A 16,357-nucleotide genomic window follows, 5' to 3' on the forward strand; every position below is an offset into this window, starting at 1 on the left:
CTGAAGGGAAGCACAGCCAGGAGGGAAGGAGGAAATAAAAGTTCCCAGCTGCTAAAATAGAACAGGAAGGAAAAGGTAATCTCCTGGTTTCTTGGAAACAGGAGTTTCACTCACGTTCAGGCGCAGCGTGGTGATGAGGCAAGATTCAAAGAGCTGGAGGGGAATCCCTGGGTCCCAGAGATGATGGCTGAGTCACCACCATTCACCCCAAAACTTGGAACCCGAGAGGCGCAGCTGGAACGGAGCTTCCCTGCACAGGCCCGCATCCTCCAGCACAGCCTTCTCCCTCTTCTTCCCAGCTCTTGCTTTTCCCTCCCTCCACAAGCACGTGCAGCTGACACTCTTTGACCTTTTCTTGTCCCTTCCTCTCCTACAAAGTCAGACACAGCATCCCCCAAATCCCTGCAGAGCAGCAGGGGGGACTTGGGAGCACGCCGGGCAGGAATCCTGTGCCAGCTGAGCACACTGCAGATATTCCTGGAGCCTGGCACTGGCTGGGGTGCTCAAGTCTGAGGGAACTGCCCCGGGCTGTCTGGGCAGACAGAAGGAGCAATAGGCACCTCCAGAGGCCATTCCTGCACCTATCTGAGCCGCCCATCTCCGCTGGGATGAATGGCCCTCTGGAGATGACTATTCCTCCTGACTGACTCCAAAGGGACCCAGGGGCAACCAGTTCAGCCTTAGATGTCCAAGAGGGAGAGATTTAAAACTGGGAGGGGTGATTTCTGCTCCCAGTGGTTATGTAAATGGGAGCTGGATACACAAATCTCTGCAGGACCGACGAGTGTTTGGGCACAGATTTATTTGCAAAAAAATCTGGCCCTTTTTTTTTTGTCTGTTTCAGTGAATGTAAAATTCAAGTGATTGCAGCTGTGGGCCAAGGATTGGGTGTGATAGGGATAACTCTCCTCTTCCAGTTGAATCTGTAACTTTCCTACAAATGCTTTATAAAAAGAGCCTCAGTTTCCTCCCAGTTTCTGTCAACATCAGGGTTCGCACTGCAGCAGTCATTTCTCTCCTTAAAGGAATGAGCTGTTCAAACAATCTGCACTTAAGATTTAATCTTTTCTAGCTCCAGGAGATAAAAAGAAAGAAAAGTGTAAGTGGCAGCAGATTCTCTCTCCTGCTGCAAACTGCCAGAACTCCACTCATTTTAATGGAGCTTCAGCCCAGCCAACAACTTGATTTCTGCTGCACGAGCCAGACACAATGGGATCCAGAACCTCCAGAATCTGCTAGATCAGTCCTCCCCTTCCTTAAATTCCACGAGGCTGGGGAAGCCCTGAGATTTCAATGGGGAAAGGCTGCTTGGAGCCCCTACAATTCCCAGCAGCTTGCCCACAACCAAGGCTTCGCCCTGCTGTTCCTGGGTGTTGGGGCTGGGGGAAGAGGCAGTGATAAGCTCAGCTGGCTCCCCGAGCCCGGCAGCCCAGGGTTGTGCTGCTCTCCTTGGTTCACCTGGCAGCTGTTTTGCATAGCCCTGGCATCAGATCTGGTGCGAGTTTGCCTGGGGAGGTTTCTCTGGGGATGGGAGCAGCACGGCAGTTCCGGGCAGCTTCCCCCCACCGGCGGCCATTCCCCCCCTGGAAAACCCAAGGCGAGGGATCCATCAGGACCAGAGCTGCAGAGCCAGTCCGGCCCCGGAGGATAAAAGCACCCTAATGGGAGAAAAGGAAAATCAGGGTGGCCTTCATCTTCACACAGGCAGCCAGGGGCAGGTGTCACCTCCAGGGAGTGACACTTCTCACCCGGCCACACCAACAGGGCCGTGCCAGCCTCGTCCCCATTCCCAGCCAGCTCCACGCTCGACCCACCCCACGCTCTGAGGGGACAGGGGGATGAGGAGGTGATTCCAGCCTTCAGCAGGTGTTGGGGAATTCCCACAGGGAATCAGTTTGCTGCTGCACATTTGGGAGGGAAATGGGGAACAGCTGAAGGGCGCTGGGGGAACGATGCCAGGCAGACACCAGGCAGGGGGTTCGGCTGCCGGGGCTGAGATGTCTGAAACTTTGAGGTGCCTAACCGGGAGCCAATTGCTCCAGGCTCCCTTTACAGCCATGCAGAGGAAGCAGGCGCTTCCAGAGGGCAATTCCTCTCGCCCCCGAGATAGATGGCACAGGGATGAATCACCCTCTGGAGATCCCTGTTTCCATCCATCAGGGTCTGCCTGGGGTGAGCAGGTCAGGCTCCAGCCTCAGAGGATCAAATATCTAAAATTCAGATTAATCTCACCTATCCTGGAGATTTTAGCACTCCAGCTGACGGAGCACAATGCCACGGGAGGCTGGCAGAGCAGGCCGGGTGCAGGGTGCCTTTCAAGGGGCATTTCTGATAAATTCCCTCGTTCGAATCCCTCACCTCAAAGAAGGCGTGAAATGAAGAGATTGCCCAAGTGCTGGTAGAGAAAAGAGTGGCAATTACTGTAACTATAACCAGTACTTGTCCCTCGAGCTGGAAATGAAGCCAAATGCTCACCTCCACTGAAGGAATAAGCAAACCAAGATATCCAGCACCAAACACTCCTCAGGATTTCCACTGACTTTGGAAATTCAGGCAGAAACCAAGGCACAGCCCTTGTGCTGCTGTTCCCAGCAGCCACACCAGCGACTTCTCCAGAGCCAACAGGAAACTTTGGCTGCTGGGAGCTCACTCAAATCACCTTTTCCTCACGGAGTGGCCACCCCTGATTCCCTCCAGCTGCTCCCACCAGCACTGGGGAGCAGGAGCTGCAGCTGAGCAGGCACCAGTCAATTCCCTGGATTCCCACGTGCCCTACTGGGATGCTTGATGCTCCCAAGGCACCTAAAAAGTGCTTTTTTAAAGTGTGAGCAGGAAGGGGATTTGAGGCAGCCAGGTAGGGCTGCAGTTTTAATCTCAACTCTTTGCTCTGAAGACACAAAAGCCCCAAACCACCGGAGCATCTCCATGGGAAAGCCAAGGCTGGTGAGCAAAAGTGAATCTTGCGCTGACTCGGACAAGCTCCAGACTCCAGGGGAAGCTTTCACTGAACACTCAAGTGCTTCACTGGGCTGGAAACCCCTGGGTTATAAAAATGCCTTCCCTGTGTCAGCAGTGCCTCAGAGAAATCCCATCCCCGGGTCCCTCTGCTGATAAACAGCCCCTTCGTGTGGGGCAGGGAGAGGGGGAGAGCAGGACAGCGAGTGTGGGAGACTCAGGCACCTTCCAGAAGGAAACCCGAGGGCAGCAGTTGTTCCCACGGAAAACATTTCACCTGCAGGTGCTGGGAGAGGGCAAGTCTCTTCTCCGAGACCAGAGGCAAGAGGCAGATCAGACCAGCTCTTCCTTTGCCCCTCTAATTCAAGTCAAACCAGCCTTTTGTTCCCCTTTCCCCTCCCCATCCTTTTTTATCCTCTTCCATAATGGGATGTTTAAGAAAAAAAAATAAAATAACGCAACCTCAAACCCTAATCACCTTCATTTGAATTTCAAATATCCCCCTCCTGGCCTCCCCCACGCCCCAACTGACTCGGAGCTGGGAATATGGAAATTTCTCCTGCTTGCCTTAAATGTGGCTGTGCTATGAAAATCATCAGCCTTATGCAAATCCCGAGCAGCCCCAATTGCCATGGCAACCAGCTGTTTCCAGCCCAACTGCTGCAGCTCTCATTTACCCGGGACTTGTCCTGGGGCTGTGCATGGCTGCAGGGGGAAGAGACGAGAGAAATCCTGGAGGCTTTGAGGAAAGTTTCACGAGGGAGAGCCAGCCTTGGGGAGCAAAGGCGTAGCCCAGTGCTGAGCTCAGCGTGGGGCTGGGAGAGGCCAAGTTTCCTCAAAAGACTTTGGCCTGGCAAGCTGCTTCCAGCCCGAGCTGAGGAGGGAACAACAAAAGGCAGAAGGGAAAAAAAGCTCCCAGAAAAAAACAAGCTGGGAGGCAGCACGGGCTGAGCACCCCCCAGGCCACTCTGCCATCCCTTACCTGCGCTGGGTCCTTCCACCTGAGTTAGGAGCTGACACAGAGGCTGGAACCCCCAAACCTTATCCCAACGGGATCCATCACCTTCCAAAGAGACCCTACCCCACGGGAATACCACAAACAGCCGCCTTCCCAGAGCCCAGCAGAGGTCAGGGCTCCGTCCTGCCCATCCCTGGGCAGAGCAGCAGCTGCAGACAGCTCACACCCTGCAAAAAGGTGCCAGAAGAGAGCAGGACTCTCACCTGGGAGCTGGGGAATGAAGAGAGGCTTAATTCAGTTTGTGGCGGAGGCAGACTGGGGCAAAGTCTCTGATTTTCCATCTGCCCTGACCCGGATTTCATGCAAAATGCGCTGACACTGGGAGGGGATTCGTCTGCGGTGGAAGTTTTGGTGTCCAGTTTCAGAGCTGCCCTCGCTCTCTGCTGCACTGCCAGGGGACCTGAGGGGTGCAGGATCCATCCACAGGGATGGATGTCACAGCAGGGTCTCCTCAGAAGGGACACTCAGGAGCAGATGCATCACAGCCCCTCGGTGCTTGATTTTCTGCAGGTTTAAGGGAAAGGGTCTTTCTTACTGCCAGAGAGAAGATTCCTGCTTCAGTGCTCTCTCCAGGGGAGCCTGAGGGCAGAGCTCATCACTGCCTGCAGCTCCAACCTCTGCTCCGTGACCCAGGGAACGGCTGGAGCTGGGTCAGGGGAGGCTCAGGCTGGAGATCAGGGAAAGGTTCTTCCCCCAGAGGCTGCTGGGCACTGCCCAGGCTCCCCAGGGAATGGGCACGGCCCCGAGGCTGCCAGAGCTCCAGGAGCGTTTGGGCAGCGCTGCCAGGGATGCCCAGGGTGGGGTTGTTGGGGTGTCTGTGCAGGGCCTGGGGCTGGGCTGGATGATCCTGTGGGTCCCTCCCAGCTCGGGATATTCTGCGATCCTAAAGCACTCCGACAAGTCACCCAAGCTGCGAGGGCGAGGTAACCCTGCTCCCATGGCCACCAAGAGCCCCGAGCTCCACCAGCCCACCCAGCCACGCTCCTGTCCCCATCGCTGCCCCCCCCAGCTCCCAGGCTCATCCCATTCCCCATCCCAGCAGCCACCCCAGCCCTGCCCATAGGGCCGCGGGGCCGTCCCATATGGCACCCCACATCCCCCCCCAGAGCCGGGGTGCCCGGCACACCCCCACCCCGGGCTGCTGGCAGGCCGGGCAGCTCCCTGGGTTCCAGGGTGGGGAGGGAAGATGCTCGGGGCGCCTGCAGCTATCCAGTTCCCCGTGGTTGTGTTTGAAGCGCTTCCCTATCGCCCTTTGTGTAAAAGCTTTGGCTTCCCCCCCATAGCCTCAACAGATGGAATCAAAGGGAAGTAGCTCTGCTTGGTGTAACCTGTTTTGATGGGGGAGATAAGCGGGGAACAAGTGTCTGACACAAACAAACAGACAGACAGGGGCAAGTCCCACCTCAGCGTTCTGTTGCATCAGATACCGAGGGCTTAGATAAACCACAAGAAGGGGGAGATCTCTGCCCCGCGGCTGCAGGACCAGGGGCGACACTCGGCAGTGCCAAGCCCCCACAGTTCCCATCAAAAAAATCAACGCCGAGCTTGCTGGCATGGCTTTCATCAGTTTAAAAAAGATGAAAAGAGCTCCGAGCCAAGCAGAAAACTCGCTGCTCGTCATTACCCCCCATGGAGGCTCGCCTGGGAGCCCAGCCCCGATGCCAAGGCTTGGGATCACGCAGGAAAAGGGGAAAAGGACCCGAAAACCAGAGGGATAACCTCTGATCGGGCTGCCCCACATCCCCGCGGTGATGGGGAAGGCAAAGCAACCCTGGTGGGAGCGACTGGTGCCTGCTCCCCCTCACGCACCTGATAAAATAATGCAGGGTTGAAGGAAGGATTAAGATTCGCAGGGCTGGGCAATGATATCCCTTAGAAATTATATATATTTTTTAAATAACAGTTCGTAAAATGATATAATTTCACTGTAACCGGTAGATTTGGGATCAAGAACCCACGGGTTTCTGGAGAATATGTATTTTTAAAAGCCCTGAAATATTTTCTATGAAATTGATGTGGATGAAAGGAAACAAAAAAAAAAAACAACACTGAACTTTCCCAACCTCCTACGAAAGGCAAACGATTTTAACAATTTTCTCGAAGAAGAAAACCCCCACAATTATTTCAAACGCTTTCAAAGTAAAACAATGCCCCAAATTACCTCTTTTTTCCCCCCCTTCTAAGCCTGGAATTGGCGGGGATATGAAAGGATGAGATTATGCTTCTGCTCCTGACACTTCCCATCAGATCTTTAAGCATCAGTTTTAGATCAAGGGCTTGGTTTACAAAAGCATTTTGGCACTTAATTCCTTTTTTTTTTTTTTTTTTTTTTTAATTCTTCTTGGAACCAGCCCACATCTTTTGGTGATGAAAACCCTTTGGATACCTGGACCTAGAAGGATTTCTAGGTCTAATATCGTTAATTTGGGGGGGGGACGAAGTTCCTGGGGAGCCGTGCGGGTTGGCCTAATCCCGTAGGAAATGGGAAATTCAATTAATGACTCATCACAAAAGTGCCTTTTCCCACATGAAGCGGGTAACCAAAACACGCCGCTATTAGGAGCTGCAGTAAATATTCCTCTAACAATGCGTGCAAAGCAGCACAAAAACTTCCCGGGAAGCTCGGCACAAAGAGAGCTTTGTTGTTTATAAACAGAATGGGCTGAAAGAGGGGAGAAAACAACGCGGGGAAGGCGCGGAGAGGGTGTGGGTGAAGTACCCGGAGCTGCACCTTGGACAGGTGATGAGTGAGGGGCTGATCCCACCCTCCGAGGGTCCCACAAGGTGTCCCCAAAGGGTGACACCCCTCGGGAGGGGCTGTGGCTGCTGCTGGAGACCCCCCCCGAGAAGCTCCCGACCCTCTGCAGTTCTGCCCTGCCTGAAGAACCCGAACAGACCCAAAAAATCACGGGGACAGCCTCAGGAAAAAAGCGATTTAAACAGGTTCTTTGTGGCACTCTTTGCAGGTGAAGGCGATTTACTCGTCCTGATTTCCCTGCTTGATTTGAAGGCTCCGAGGGCGCAGCCACCGCTGCCGAGAACAATTTTGTTATTTTCAAACAAATTGACTTCGCTGCTCTGCTTTCTTTTCTCAATTACCACTAAAAAGAGTGCTGCAGCTCGCGCTAATGGCTGTCTGGGATGCTTAAGTTGAGGGAAAAAACCCGTATTTTATCCAACCAAATGTGCTGCCAGCTTCTGGTTTAGCACTTCTGACTCCAACAGCAGAGCCTCCCACTACCTTTAATAGCAGCCAATACCAGAATGAAATCCCAGTTTCCCTAATCTTGATTAATCCTGCCACCCATCAATGAGTGCCAAATATTCCAGGGGGCTCCAGTTCCCATTTTAATGCCCTGTAACAGCTACCAGGGTTTTTGTGAAGAGCTTGGGGAGTTGGGGATGTGTTTGTTGCTCGTTTATCCCAAACCCCAGCTTGGGGTGACTTGAGAGCCCCGAGCAGGAGCTGAGCTGGCCAAAGTCAATCAGAGTTCATGGATGTGAATAGAACCAGATTTTATCTCTATTTTAGATGATGTCAAATAACCCATCTTAACAGCCAAAAGCACAGAGGATTTCTAAATCAAGGGGTGGGGTTAGTCCCTTTAAAACCTGGAGTTCTCTTGCTTACCCAAAATCTCATTTTTTTTCTAAGTTATCTCAAGTATTATGAGAGAAAGAGGAAAATCATTCCATGCAGTTTTCACCCTGCTCTTACACACCCCCCTGGCCCAGGCTTAGGGCTCTTCATTACTCAGAGAATATTCAATTCTTCTACATTTTCTCCACCAGTTTTTGTTTGGAAAGGTGTTGATTTCTAAGCCTGTAGCACAGCTTTTAATAATCTTAATTTGCTGTACCTAGTGGGTGCTAAAATGATTCCTCGTTGCTCATTTGCCTAAAAAGGGATGTGACCATGGCCCTTTGGGAAATTACAGGCTCAGGCCTTGTATTCAAATCTCACTTCAGGCAGCCCGAAAACACAAACCTGATTTCTCTGGTGCCTGTCACACCTCGAGGTGGGTAAAGCTGGCAGAAATCCCTGCTCACACCAGCACTGTCGCCTTCAAAGGATCACCCTGTGCCTCAGCTTTCCCAATCCAAGGAACATTGGGGCTCCCCGGAGGAGCCGGAGCCTGCACAGCATCAGGTGTGAGGGGAGAAACCCAATCACGCCTCGCAATCCGAACTGGATTTGATTATTCCCAAAGTCCCTCCCATTTCTCTCTCTCTCTCATATACACAGAGCCCAAAAAAAGGCTCTTTTCCCTAAGGAGCAGCTCCTGGCAGAGCCCCGTGTGACACAGAGCTGCCTGTGCTCAGCTCAGCGCTCCAGCGCTGCTCCAAAGCCATCACTGCCCTGGCAAAGGCGCCAGCGAATGAATTTCCACGCCAAACCCACTGAGGACATCAGGGAGGCACTCAGGGATTCGCTGCTCTCACAGAGAAGGGATCTTGCATCGCTGATCAAGATACCAACGCAATCCTAGCCCAGAGCACATTCCTGATCAACTCCCAGGCTGGAAGAGCAGCAACAGGAGCCGAGCGAAGCGCGGGGAGAAACTTCCAGCACCCACATTCCCCTTTTCTTCTTTCTTTTTCTTGTCTTTGCCCTCCCTCTCGTGCCCCTGCCACCCCAGGCCCTCCTTACCTGGCTCCACCTGGTCAGGTTCGTGCCGGGTGTCTGTGGAATCTGCCGCATCCCCGCTCATCTTGATCTCTGCAAAAGGAGGCACAACTGATTTTAATAACAGGTCACAGTCCCAGGCAACAGGCACATGTGGCTTCCACTAAACAGCACAAATGAATGTGTGTAATTATAATAAACCATCAGACTTTCAAATTTCTGATTCCTCAACATACAGGCACTAGAATATTCATCAGCTCTGAGGATGCACTTTCCCTCCTGTTGCTCTTTGCAGCCCCCCCTCACTCCTGTCCCCCCTCCCCAGTTTGCTGCGGGGTTTTCACCCTTCACAGCCCTCCTCACCCACAGGAGGAGGGGTGGATTCAGCACTGGGAGCCCCCCAGCCCTGGTCAGGCTTCCCAAAGCTGCTGTGGTGGTCTGGCCGTGGTGACACCATCCTCCCACACCTGGATTGATGGGGATCCCTCCAGCTTTCTCCCAGATCCTTTCCTTGTCCTTCAAGATGGCTCAAACTTGAGTCTGAGTTTCTCACACTGCCCCAATTTGCCCATTATTTATCCTCTTTTCTGTCACGTACAGGTGCTCACACCCCTCACAAGCCACCCAGAAGCTGCCTTGGCCCGAAGTGTTGTCCCCAACCCATCCAGCTCCTGCATATTCCCTCCCATCCTCACCCACGCCAACAAATTTGTCATTTACCCTTGAAGTGATGACTGCCACCACACCCGGGGCCACTTTCTCCTTCGGGGACAGCTGCAAGAAGAGGTGGGAATGGTCAACTTCACACCGGGCTGCTCATCCCCTCCTCAACAGAGGCCAAGGACACAGCAGTGGGAGAAGGGGGGGGCATCTATTCAAATTCAGATGGACACCCCCTCAGCTTTTCCACCCTTTCCATGGGAATTTTAACTGTTTCCAGACTAGTTGAGGCAGGGGGGGATAAAAAGAAAACTAAAAAGATATTTCTTTTTTCTAAAGACCCGAGTGATTTGCATGTGCTTCCTGCAGCCAATCCCGGCCACAGACTCTTCCTATTTGCATCGGGGAATAACAACAGCGGCGAAGCTGGGCCAGTGTTTGCTGTGGTTTTGCCGGGGTAGGGAAGGCAGGTGGAAGCCACCTAAAAGCATCATGCAAACCCTTTTCCTCTTCCCCATATCCACCTTTTGTTATTCCCAAACGGATGAGAGCAGCCCCGCTGGATTTTTAGCCCCGTTTCCCTCTGCTGCTTACACCAGAACAGGCAGGGCTTTGTGTGTGTGTGTGTGTGTGCAGGTTTCCTTCTCCCACATCCAAAGTTCCCGTGTGCAAACGGCAGATAATCTGCTTTTTTGGCCAAGATTTCATAGCTTTGATCAAGTTAAAAGTCTGAAACTTTCTCCAGCAAATGAATAAAGGTGGAAAAAAAAAATCAGGATTTTATACCAGAGCGCAGAAACTTTCACATACTTCAGAAACTTCCTTCCCTTAAAGTATATTAAGGAGTGGGGGTGGGGGGGGGAAGGAGGGAGAAAAGAGTTGTGGGATTTTTTTTTTTTTCCCCTTCAAATAAACCCTCTGCAATTAAGACATGAACGTTTAGTGGGGCTTCTAAGCATTTCTACTGCAGGAAGAGTAATTACCATCAGCTATAAACATCTTCTTGTCTTGTACCACTGCCAAGGGACCCTAACTTAGGCAATCTACAAAGCACAAAGTTTTGCTGGCTGCCAAAAAGTATTTAAAAAAAAAAAAAAAAAAAAAAAAAGGCAAGTTCTCATAAAATAGAGGGAGGAAAAAAAATCTAAAAGCCTGCAGAAGTTTGGTGCTTGCCTTGGTGAGAAAGCCTGAAAGCTTGTAAAAAATATAAAATTAGGGAAAGAAAAGATCTAATTCCCAAGAGAGCAAGAGCTGGAACAGTTCAGACAGAGCTGAGGAAGGGAAGACACAGCAGCAGAGCATGAAAAGCTCTGTCCTTCCCGCAGGAGTGACCCCCACACCCCTCTGCCATTAAAAACTGGGGTGGGTGGGGAGAGAAGGAGGAATTGCTGCTGCAACTCGATTGCATATCACATGTCATCCATCAGGTAAACCCCCTCCTCCTGGAGCCAGGAGATAAGGAGGTGCCCTGGGATTCCCATGCACAGGAATTTTATTTGCAGCGAGATTCAAATCCCCCCTATAAACGTGCCCAGATTATCACAGTTTGAATATCTTGTGGGGGAAAATAAAAGAAAAAGTAAACAGGAAGAAAAGGAAAACTCTGCCTGCTCATCTGGGAGGTTTGAGGCAGCTTTTGTATCCCTGTGGACAAGAGCACAGCACCAGCACCCTCCAAGGGATCCTTGGGAACAAGGAGCAGACACACAGAGCAATTCCTTTCTTATCTAAGTGAAGCCAACATCTCTTTATGGACACTCAGTACCCTTCCACTAAAACCAGAGCGATGCAAATCCAGATGTGACCCCTGCTCCATCCTCAAAAACACCTTCAGACAGGGCAGGCTGTGAGTCCAGCTCCTTCCCCAGCTTTGCCAGCTTAGCAATACACACAGGATAATCAGGCTTGGAAAAATAAAACCTCTCTGGGAAAAATAACCTGGCTTAGGACTGCCTAACTCCTAACCACAGCCCTATTAGGAGCCGCCACTGCGGCCTGGGCCATATTAAAAATGTGCTGCTCTGCCCCAGCTCCCAAACAGAGCTGGGGTAGGGGCAGGCTGGGTGGTTCAGCCAGACCAAAGGAGCTCTGCCAGTGCAGACACTTCTCTGGGGATATATCTGCATCTCTATTTTAGCCGAAACAAACGGTGTCAGCAAATAAAGCGTTTCCCAAGCCCTCGTTCCCGGTAGCTGTTCGGGCACGGGCGAAGGGTGAACCAGCCTGGTGGCTTTAAAAGTGGAATCCGAACGTGGAGGAGGGGGAGCTTGGCTTGGCTGGGAGCATCACCTGGAGTTTTCTGGACTTGAGGTGCCTGAGTCCCTCTGGAGGCTGCAGGGAGGAGAAATATCCAAAATGCCTGGGGAGGGGGTGGTGGCACCCACCAGGGAAGTGTCTCGGCAGGGAGGAGGTGTGTGGAGCCTGGGCAGCCCCCCAGGGGCTGTGTCTTCTCCTAAAATCATTAAAGTTGGAAAAGACCTCCAAGATAAAAACTGGGTTAAAACTGAGCACAGCTCTGCAAGCAGCTTGTTACAGAGGGGCCTCAAAGCTGTGAAGAGACCCCAAAATGGAACTGCTTTTGTACAGGGGGGAAAAACCCCTCCCACCTGTGCTGGGCTCCTTTCCCTGCAAAAAGACTCCTTAAAACTCCGGCCTTTCTGACAGCACAGGGGATGCTTTGGGGGAGTGGAAGCTCCACACGCACCCACAGCTCCAAATCCAGCCTGGGAGCGATGCCACCAGCTCTGACAGAGGGCACAGTATCGATCTGGGGAATCTTCTCATGAAGAAAGAGTCGCCCACAAGCCCGGCAGATGGGTGGATGGGTGGATTGGAGCCTGCGGGGGACGCGTCCCCGAGAGACACCAACACAAGCACACCCAGCGCAGGTGCTCCGACCAGTCGGGCTCACACCCCGAGCCAAGACCACGAGCCTCCCTCCTTGGCAGCCTCTCCTCGTGGCCAGGGCTCCCCAGCCCACTCAGGCTGGCCACAGAGGCATCCCAGAGCCGTGGAGAGGTTGGGACACGGCCGTGGAGCAAAGGCTTTGGCCACCTCTGCCATGGCACTGACACGGGGTTAGGTGGTGGCATTGTTGCACCTTGCCCTGCAGGCCTGTCTGCGAGCCCAGGGGCAGGCAGGGCTTGTGGTGGGGCTACCAGCCCTGGGCACAGACCCCCAGGTGTCCCCTGAACAACAGGGATATCCCAGGGAATGAGCCCGGCGTAGACTGAAGGATGCATCCTCCCCTCCCCTCCAGCCCGGGGCCAGCAGAGCGTTCTGTGCCGCACAAAGCCCAGGACAAAAGTCACTAACGGGGCACGTGGCTCCTGTATCCCAAAATCCCGCTGCCTGCCCCTGCCAGGATGGGGCTGTCGGGGTCTGGCTGCCACCACGCTGCTCCCGCTCCAGCGTCACCCTCAGCTCCGTGTGCCCAGGGATGTGTCCTGCCCCTGGGACTGAGCTGGGGCAGCTCTGTCAGGGTGAGCCGGGGCTCAGCACAGCTCCAGGGGGTTGGCAGGGATTGCTCTGGTTCCCAGCTCACTGCAGGGCGGGGGGCTGCTCAGAGGGGATGTGAGCGCTGAGCTGCACCCTGGGTCAGACCCCCCGGAAGGAGTTCCCGAGTATCCCTGTTCATTCATTCCCGGCTCAACCCAGCCTCCCTCAGCTCCCTCCTCATTCATTTCTCTCTCCTTTTCCCTCTTTGCCATGAACTTTTCTCCTTTCAGCCCGTGTTCCATCTCTCTCTCTCTCACACCCCTCCCTCCACCCTTCCCGCATCCCTCCGTGGATTTCTCCCTTCTCCCTCCTCCCAGCTTTACCCCAATGACAGGACGCACAGGGCAGGCACTAAATTCTCATTTTCCAGGCACCCAAGAGCCCTCTGTGCTGCTCCCTGACCCCGCGGGGCTGGCAGCGGGAGCGCTGCTCCCACTCTGTGGGCATGGCTTGGCAGCCCCCTAAACAGATCAGGGCAGCATCCATCCCCTGCAGGAATGTGGGCACTTCACCAGGCGCCCCAGCGGGAGAAAAGAGGAGGGAAAGCAGCGAGGAAAGGTCACGGGAATCACAGCAACCCCATTTCCTGCCCGAGCCCACGGTCCCGGCTCCGCTGTGCGCTCCGGTGCCCTTTACCTGCGTGCACGGACTCCAGGTTCACCATCCTGCCGGCGGGGGGAAATCCGCGGTGTGCCCAGCCTCCTGCCGTCAGCCCCAGGTTGCCAGGGGCTGCCAGTTTGCCCTCCCTCCTCTGCCACCCGCTGCCTCTCGAAGCGGCCGTGGGTCCGCTGCCGAAGGGACCTAGAGCTCCATTGCCTGTTGCCATGCAGGGCCAGGTGAGCATGCGGAGCGGTGCCACGCCTCGCCCCACCTCCGGCTCCCTCGGGTGCCCTGACACCCAGCAGCTTGGCGTCAGGCCCATGCAAACGCTGCCATTTGCATATTAGTAACTCGGGAATGGATGAGTCCCTGCAGCGCTGCCAGGCTGCGGGGTGGGGTGGGAAGGAGGGCAGGAAGGAAGGCGCTCGCTCCGCTCCGCCCGCCCCCTCGGCCGCGCACGGGCACCAGCAGCACCTGCCCCAAAGCCCTCCTGTCCCCCCTTTCGGCCCTGAAGCACCTCAGAGAGGCCGAGGCACCCAGCCGCGCCGGGCAGCACCCTGAGGGAAGGTGTTGGAGTGAAGGGACAGCCCTTTTGGGCCACTCTGATAACGCTGGTGAGCCACGGGAGCAGCCTGTGGCGTTGGGACTGTGTCCTCTCAGTCTGGGCTGAACCTCGATGCTGCGTGAAACAGCACGAGAAGGGAAGTTAAAAGCAGAAAAGAAACCACTTTTGGCTGGAGATAAAGAGCAGGGTTAGGACTGGCACATGGAGACCCCGCTCTCCCGACATGTGCGCTGTAGGGTCCATCTGTGTCCCCTAAGGAGAGGAGAGAAGTGGCAGCCAGCCTCTTCCTCCTCCTCATCCCTGCTGTTTCAAGGATTTACCAACTTCCAGGGAACCCAGGCAAGAAAAAAAAAAATCCCCTAACGTTGGCTTCTTCTGCAGAAAGCAGCCAGAGGCCAGAGCCTCAGCCCATGCTCCGTGCTGTGACAGGGACCGAGCCACCCCGACAGCTGCTCCCTGTCCCTGCCGTGTGCCACCCTGGTGACCCCGGCACCCCTCGGGACACCCGTGTGACAGGGCCGAGCTCCAGCGCCGCTCCAGCCCTGCTGAAAGCGTTAACGCTCAATTAGTAGCTGCCAGGTACGAGCTATCACACATTCATCTCTCCCTGGGTAATTCACGTTCCAGGGCTCTCGGCTTTCCCACATGCCGCTCTCCCTCCCTGGAAAGACAGGTTTCTCCGAAGGGATGGGTGGGCGGGCAGGATCTCCAGCCTCACCTCCAACCCAGTCCGGAGCGCTGGGGCTGGAGCTGCCCGCGGCATGGTCAGGGAGGACATCCCGAGAGACGGGAGGAGAGGGTGGATGAGCTGAACGAAACGCTAACAAGGAAAAAGTGGAGGGAAGCTGGGGGTTCCCGGGTCAGACTGACATTTATTTCCAGGGCAGGGGAGATTTCTGCCTCCAGGAAGCAGCGAGGTGGCACGGGGTGCTTTTGGCACGGCAGCTCCCGTGGAGCTCCTGGAGGGGCTGGACTGGTGCCACCGAGCCCCAGCCCGCCCAGCCACTCAGGCCCTGAGCCCCGGGGCGTTCCTGGGCAGCTGCCGCCCTCTTTTACCGTGTTTTTCTCTGGGTTTTCCCCATCCTGAAGGCTGACGTGATCGTGTGTCTTCCATGCGTCAAACAGGAATTTATGTGCTGGTGGCTCCCAGCCAGCTTGAAAGGCTGGGGACCACGGGAGCTCTCCTTCCCCCACGTCGGAGAACCTTTTGTTCACCAACCAGGAGTTTCTCTTCTCTCTCTGCTCTTCCTGGCGCTTTTCCCGTGCTCCAGAGCCGAGCAGGAAAGCGGCTCTGCCGGGTGGCATCTCCAGCCGGACAGGAATCCCGGGCATCCTCTGGGCAGGGATGCTGTCCCGGCCACGGGCAGGGCACCAGTGCCCTCTCCTGGCCCCAAACACAGCTGGGAGTGACTTTTTCTCGCTATTATTTCGTGCTTAATGAAACAGCGGGGGAAATTGAATATTTAGGTGGTTTTCTCCCCCAACAGCTGTGGCAGCCAAGCCCATCCCCTGGGTGCCCTGAGCTTCGGTGATGGGCAGGAGAGAACACACCCTCCTAATGAAAAATGGGGGATGGATCGCAGCATCACCACTTCTTTCTGCTGTGGAAATGGGATTATCAGGCAGGGCAGGACTGGGTTTACTCTGTTCACTGCTGCAATCACTCCCAGACACCATCAAAGGCGCTGCTCTTTCTTGTCCCTGTGGTCATCCATGACCTGTCCGCTCTCCTCCTCGCTGCAGGCACCGTGTTCCTCCTCTCCTGCTGCCAGCGTTCGTTCCCCTCTCGGACGGAGATAAGCTCTGCAGACAGCACCTGGTTTATGGGATACGGCCTGGGGACGCACAAACTGCAAGGAAACGTTACAAACCCTCCCCCCGCACACGTTCTCTTCCAGCAGGGCTGGGGACACCCTGCGATCCTGCAGGGACCGGCTGGACCACGAGCATCCATCCCTGTCCCGACATCCCGACATCCCGACATCCCGACACCCGGCCGGGCGCAGCCGCGCTCCGCCAGCACCCACTGCTGGAGGCCGGGGAACTGCACCGGCTCCCGGGCATCCCAGAGCCCCGAATTACAAAATCAAGCCCATGGAGGCTCGCTGGGATGGGTCCCGACGCTCCCAGAGCGAGCCCGTGTCCATCCCAACATCCCTGCGCCCGCGGCAGCCGAGAGAGCAGAGAACAAACCCCCGTTCCCCGTGCCCAGGAAAGGGAGAGCTGCTGGTGGGCGAGGCGGAGAAAGGCTCGAGTCCTCGCCCCATCCCTGCATTCCCCACACTAGAGGGAATCAGAGCTCCACATTTCTCCCTCCAGCAGCCACCGGGAGCTCTGGGCTGGCCCAAAGTGCCGCCCTCATCAGCTGGAGCTGCAGAGGAATTCACGGGAATGTTTACGGGACCCAGAGAAGCCTCGTGGGGCCACTCGGCGA

The 16,357-nt window shown here is 55.0% G+C and overlaps 1 protein-coding gene across 2 annotated transcripts in view; it reads right to left on the minus strand.

The window, feature by feature from the left end:
- Positions 1-13,712, minus strand: part of POU2F3 (POU class 2 homeobox 3) — a 39,537-nt gene extending 25,825 nt beyond the window's left edge. Inside the window, exons 1-3 of one of the 2 annotated variants that reach the window (XM_048329038.1) lie at positions 13,395-13,712; positions 9,321-9,374; positions 8,625-8,693 (exon numbers count right to left, since the gene is read on the minus strand). In XM_048329038.1, the coding sequence (XP_048184995.1) occupies positions 8,625-8,693; positions 9,321-9,374; positions 13,395-13,680 (409 nt within the window). In that variant the 5' untranslated portion in view covers positions 13,681-13,712. The remainder of the gene's footprint in view (positions 1-8,624; positions 8,694-9,320; positions 9,375-13,394) is intronic. The other variant, XM_048329039.1, reaches the window with a different exon arrangement.
- Positions 13,713-16,357: the final 2,645 nt, after the last annotated feature.

The sequence above is a fragment of the Corvus hawaiiensis genome, chromosome 25 (genome assembly GCF_020740725.1).
Source record: "Corvus hawaiiensis isolate bCorHaw1 chromosome 25, bCorHaw1.pri.cur, whole genome shotgun sequence".
Classification (NCBI taxonomy): domain Eukaryota; kingdom Metazoa; phylum Chordata; class Aves; order Passeriformes; family Corvidae; genus Corvus; species Corvus hawaiiensis.